At 34.8% G+C, this 6,050-nt stretch overlaps 1 protein-coding gene across 1 annotated transcript; it reads right to left on the reverse strand.

The window, feature by feature from the left end:
- Positions 1–4,703, reverse strand: egl (Egl_like_exo domain-containing protein). Its single transcript, XM_028170933.2, has one exon. The coding sequence runs from the start codon at positions 4,535–4,537 to the stop codon at positions 1,970–1,972; it is 2,568 nt and encodes an 855-aa protein (XP_028026734.2). The 5' UTR covers positions 4,538–4,703; the 3' UTR covers positions 1–1,969.
- Positions 4,704–6,050: the final 1,347 nt, after the last annotated feature.

Raw genomic sequence — 6,050 nt, forward strand, 5'->3', positions numbered from 1 at the left:
TGTAAATAATTTACATTTTATTTTTATTTGTAATAAACATGAACAATGCGCAAACCATTATTTCTTAACAATTTGCTGTTATTATAAAATTGCATATTATGCAATACGTTTTAATGTTAGGTATACTTTACTTTTCTTTATTATGTTAGGATTCATAACAGAAAATGGATTATGCTTAAAATGACTAAAGAAATGCTCCTTAAAATATTATAAATATAAGTGGCACTGACAAACATCTTAATAAAAATTTAACTATTATGAAGAGCATTTTGTAATTTTATGTGCAAGTTATGATGCACAATTGTTTTTATATTTTCCATTTCATAATAGCTGCCGAAAGCTATCGTAACCATTTAAGTTTATGAATTATAATTTGGAATTAAAGAAAAAAAAACAGTAGTGTAAATTTTTATGCGGACTAAAAAAAGAAAATAATAAAATTGGTAGAATACTGATAAATAATACGTGGAAGGAAGATATGTTTAAAAACATGCAACAACTTTGCGCAATACAAGCGAAAAGCATTAAAAGTACATATTATATCACTTAAATGTAATTTGTTATAACGTATATAAACTATTCGAAGATTTGATAACATATTTAGAAAACATTAGTAAAGTTCATGGGTTTATTTTAAAAATAAAAAAAAGGATTTTTTTTATTTTTCAAATTCTACCCTATCTCAACAATGTCTCGAAAGACCATTGAACAAACTATGCTACTAAATTGACAAAGGAATAATTGATGTGAAAACGATTCACGATCATGTGTGAATAAATTAATAAGATTCTAAAAACTTTTAGTGTAAATAGTTTTATCTAATGGTATTTCCCTTTGCTTAATGGTAGTAAAAAGTGACATTCGTTTTAAAAATCTAAGTGTCAAAAAAATAACATCTAAATATGTACGATATAAATTTTCTACTTCAAAATTTCATCAAGGCAAACGTCCGATATGACTTGAAGGCACAAAATGTTAAGAATAGCTAAAACTTATCGGTTATCACATCACAAATATTTAATTGCTCTCTACTTCGACTACAAAATCTCGTTCTAAACAAAACAAATCAGTAATCTACGTAATAAAAGAAATACCGACATAATCCAAGCACCAAGACTACGTACAATATAAAATTCTCTTTTATTTTGTAACGCTACGTACATAACCCTATTACCTTTTTAAATTTAAATATTTGTTAAAGGCTTTTAAAATTCCTAAACTTACAAAATATATCTGTTAGATAAATATGTTACAAGGAAAGATGTTCACTGTACCTATACAACTATTATTGCCATTCTCTTCATGTTCAATTATGATACCTAGTAGGTACTGAACGTTTTACAATAAAATAAATACGAAGTTGTATAATTACTATACAAGCCATTTGTGTACGATACGAACGCCTTATGATTATAACGAACGCATCATGATTACAATAAAAATTTAAAGAACAAAAAGATTATGCAAGCTCTGAACTGCGTTTATCTTATTTACAATTCAAAGATAAAGGCCTTGAAATCTATCACATACAGATTTGGGACGCTTCACGGGCAATAGCCGAAAATAAATTAAAAAATACATTGGATAACTACACACAGCAAATACTGTCATTTCCAGATGAAGGAATTGAGTAGCTGTTTTTGTATTATGCTAGTTACGGTTGCATTTATTCGAGTGTATATGCTTGTTTTCGCTTAAATAAACACACAGCATTGGCGTTTATACACCTCGTAAAGCATGACCTCAGAATAAGTTTCATTAACTCCCATCTCAGAACTGCACCATTACCCTCGTCAGTATTAATCGGGCGAGGGCTATGCGTTCATTACTTTTAAGTTAACTTAAAGACTACTAAATAAAAACATTGATCACAAAAAAAGACAAAAATGAGTTTGCAACTAAAGTGGCACTCAGTAAAATAGTACAAGTATGGTAATGGTATGGAAGTATTAAGTAATCCTGAGTATCATCAAGACATATTGTTTATACCAACCCTTTTACTCATTGGGGACGCGTCCACAACCCTCTCATTAACCTTGTCCTCCTCCCTAAAATGTATTCTTGTGATGACTATATCTCCAGTGCTAAGAGTTTGTGATCCGACCTCTGATTTTTTCAATTCATTGAGATCATTGCATTTCACCTCTTCAAAACCACCGTTATGGCATTTGCAGCAACAATTCTTGTTTTCTGTGTCTCCCATATTCAGAATTTGGCTCAGATTCGACCAATCTTTGTTTTTTAGCAGTGGTAATGTTTGTTCCATTGTCTGTGAGAATTTCTCTTCCAGTTCCCCACTGAGGGGAGCCACTGCTGATAATATAGCTTCTAAGCGATTTATCTTTTCAACCTTATCCATGTTGGTGTCCGACAAGATCTCATCCATCATTTGCATTGACTCTGTGAGGCTGGGTGGTTGTGTGGAATGGGGTGAAGAAATTGGGTCTGAGGGGTTAGAATCCAAGCTAGCCATCTCATTCTCCCTGTCATCATCATCTGAATCAGAGTCTCTATCTTGCCCGATTGCTTCCAATTTCTCTAGTTTCTTAGATATTTTGTGACAACCTTTTAATTTTTCTTTTTCTTCTTCTGTAAGTTCTAAATATCGGAGTAATCGTATCTCCCTATTGCTCAACACAATATTTTTAGTGCTCTCTGCCAATTTCTGTTTTAGCTCACCCACTTCTGTGTTAATTTTTCTTTGTCTCTTGCGAAGTTTAACTTCTGTGGGTTGAATATGCATAAACACTTGCTCATTGCTTAATTCTTCAAAAAGTTGTTGGTTTTCCGGCATAATATTAGATGACATATAAGCATATATTGCAGGGTTTACTAAAGAAAGTACATCTGAAGCAGCATAAATTATCATATCTTTTGTAAGAGGTCTGCGGGCCCAGTATCTTTGATCCCTACGGTACAAGTTCTTCAATTGTTCTTTCATTGGATTCATTGGAGCATTGTATAGTTCACATAGAGCATTCAAGCTAAGATTCTTAACTTTGTAAACAGGCACACCCTGTTGTTGTAATTGCAACACAGCATGGGCAGCCTGTGTATCAAACACATTCTTCATTGTGATCTCAAATTGATTGTGCAAATTAACCGAGTCATTTCTGCAGTCATGAATAATTTTAATGACATGCTCGCTTTCTAATAGGTCTTTAATTTTTCCTTCATTTATCATACCAGGGCATGTCATTATATCTAATGTGTACACCTCACCATTCAGAGTGGCTATTTGACACAATGTCAACACTCCCTTGAGACCTAGGTTTATTCCTTCACAATCAAAAGAGACTATATTTTTGGCATTGCGTTTTGGAGCCATAATGCTATCAATTAAAGTTGCACATTCTCTAACGCTGGTTATGACTGTGGTGCATTGCAGAACTTTTTGTCTCCATACATCACCTACTACAGTATTTCTCAAACTTGGAGTACCATTGGTTTCTTCAGAGTTTCTTGCATTCAAATGATTATTTACCCTATCTCTGACCATATTTTCAGCCAAATTCTTAATTACAATAGAATTGATTCTTTGTTTAAGTGTTTGATTAGCGATATTGGATTGTTGACCGCGGGGAGATTCTATGGGACTGAGTATTCTGTTTGCAGGGCTCTGTTTGCCATCTGAGGGAGTAGGACTAACCGCCACTGGGGGAGCAGGAGAAGGGGCTTTCTCTTCTGCCATAGGCTTTGGTGTGTCAGTCTTTACTTTTGGTTTCACATTAAGATACATAACAGGTATTTTTGGTTTGCTAATTAGGGTGACAAGGTTTGCTTGTACATGAAAACTATCAGAGAACAACTTCAAAAAGGCACTTAAATCAGCCGGAGACTTAAACATCTGATACCAGTATTCTTGTGGGAAGCGTGACACAATTAGATGGAAGAGCTGATCAACCATCACAGGGCCCTTGGCCTCAATGCACTGCGCAATGTAGTCTAGAAGCTGTTGGGCAGTGTCAGTATTGATGTTGGCAACTGGTAGATTATGGAAGTGTTCAGAGTTGGTGTGTGCGTTATCTCTCCTATGATTCTCACTGACTAGAACAACATTGTCATCTATGATCTGGAACGTATCAGGGTGCTTCATGAGGAACTCTTTGAACTCCTTGATGCGTTGCCCGGAGATGTGACGCACCTGCGGGGAGGCCTGGCTCCTGTGACCGAGGAGACTCTTGATGGGCACTTCAGTGCCTTCACCGTATTGGATCATCTTGCCAGCGAAGTACTGCTTGGCTTCCTCGATATAATCATTATTGGAGGACACCCCAGCCCCGCTCAGATGCTTCTGGAACGTGTTGATATCAACATAGTCCCCGTCTATGCTGAACAACGCTGGGTACTGGGCCAGGAACTTCTTGAGCCCCGACTGTGACCCGCCAGCTATCTGCCGCATCTCCTTAGTGAATCCTTTGGCACCAAACTGGCAGGAAAGATCGTGTAACGTGCGCGGCTCGCCTTTATCGAGCAGGCGTTCCACGAAGAATAACAGAGTGAGATTCCTAGCGAGCTCATATTCCATTGATTCCATATCCCTGCAGTTGGTGCCAATGTGTTTTAACTTACACTAAATTTTAACTACGTATATGTGTCACCCACAACACCATGAAATATTTCTTTTTCTCTCTGCCTTCTTTCGGCCACAGACTAAATTAAATAGAGCACACAAATATGGTCAAATCAGTGTTGCCGAATTTATTTTATAACTTCCGGAAACAGATTACAGTATTGAAGGAAAAAATAATCTACAAAATAATAGAAATGTAGTACACATTTTATTATTTCAAGTTAACAAATAACAATTTTTTTTTCAAACTTTAATATCTGTATCTGTTTTATATAGTATGTACATATACATTTTTTGTTGTTGTAGACCAGCCATGAGGCTGCTCAGTGACCGGGAACAAAACGCACCAGGTATTACAACAGTTTATGTAAAATTTGAGGAAACATTTTTATTTTTATTTCTTGCAATTTATCTTATATGACTTTTTTCAATGTTAATACTGTATACTTAATAACTGAGATTGCTTTTTTTCAGCATCCGTTTTGTAACTTTAGCATTTGTTTCTTCATGTCATTAAAATAAAATATATATGATCTATACTAATATTATAAAGAGGAAAGATTTGTTTGTTTGTTTGTTTCGAATAGGCTCCGAAACTACTGGACCGATTTGAAAAATTATTTTTCCATTAGAAGCCGACATTGTCCCTGATGAACATAGGCTACTTTTTTTTTTTTTTTTGGTTTCATGTGTGTTTTAATGTTTCCGAAGCGAAGCGAGGGCGGGTCGCTAGTGGTCTATAAATTTAATATAAATACAAAAATTGTGAAATATAAATAGTTGAGAGGACATTCCAAATCCAACTATCCATCAGTCCAACTATTTTTTAGGTCATAGAAAAATTGGTTTTTGATGAAACTTTCTTTAACAGAGTGGTTAGTTAATTATGTTTGCAGAACATTAGACTGGAGCTAACATAGCAGCTATTCCACTTGATTTCAAATTTTAAAATAAATGCCGACTTCTAGTCACGGAGAAGCACTACAAGAAGAATCACTGTAAGGCTTTCTAGCCTTTGTTTTTAAAAACTCTTATCTTTCAAAGTGAAAATATGCCAGAATGCCTGCCTTCCCAAAAATGAATAGTTCACTAAAAATGCTTTGAACTTAGTCTAAAAGTTGGAGTAACTTCAATTTAAATAGAAATAAATCAGTGTAAAATTTAAACATTGTAACACTGAACCAGAGACAATTGAATTTTTGTTCCAGTACTCTCTATTTACAATACATAAGATTTATCATCTTTCCATCTTTTTTATTAGCGTAAATTGGGTAGAACTCAAAAATTATCAATTGATGTGCCTTTGGAAAACATACAGCATTGTATTATGAAGAAGCAGTGTGTACTTAGCTTAGATTCCTTGTCTATGTCCAACCATAGACCGTCAATTTAGTTCCATCTTTAGCCGCTAGGTGCTGCCAGCAAGTATAAAGGGAGCGCAGCCATCTTTGATCTTCATAGCGTTGTGTACTTTCGT

This window comes from Bombyx mandarina, chromosome 16 (genome assembly GCF_030267445.1).
Source record: "Bombyx mandarina strain Sakado chromosome 16, ASM3026744v2".
NCBI classification, from domain to species: domain Eukaryota; kingdom Metazoa; phylum Arthropoda; class Insecta; order Lepidoptera; family Bombycidae; genus Bombyx; species Bombyx mandarina.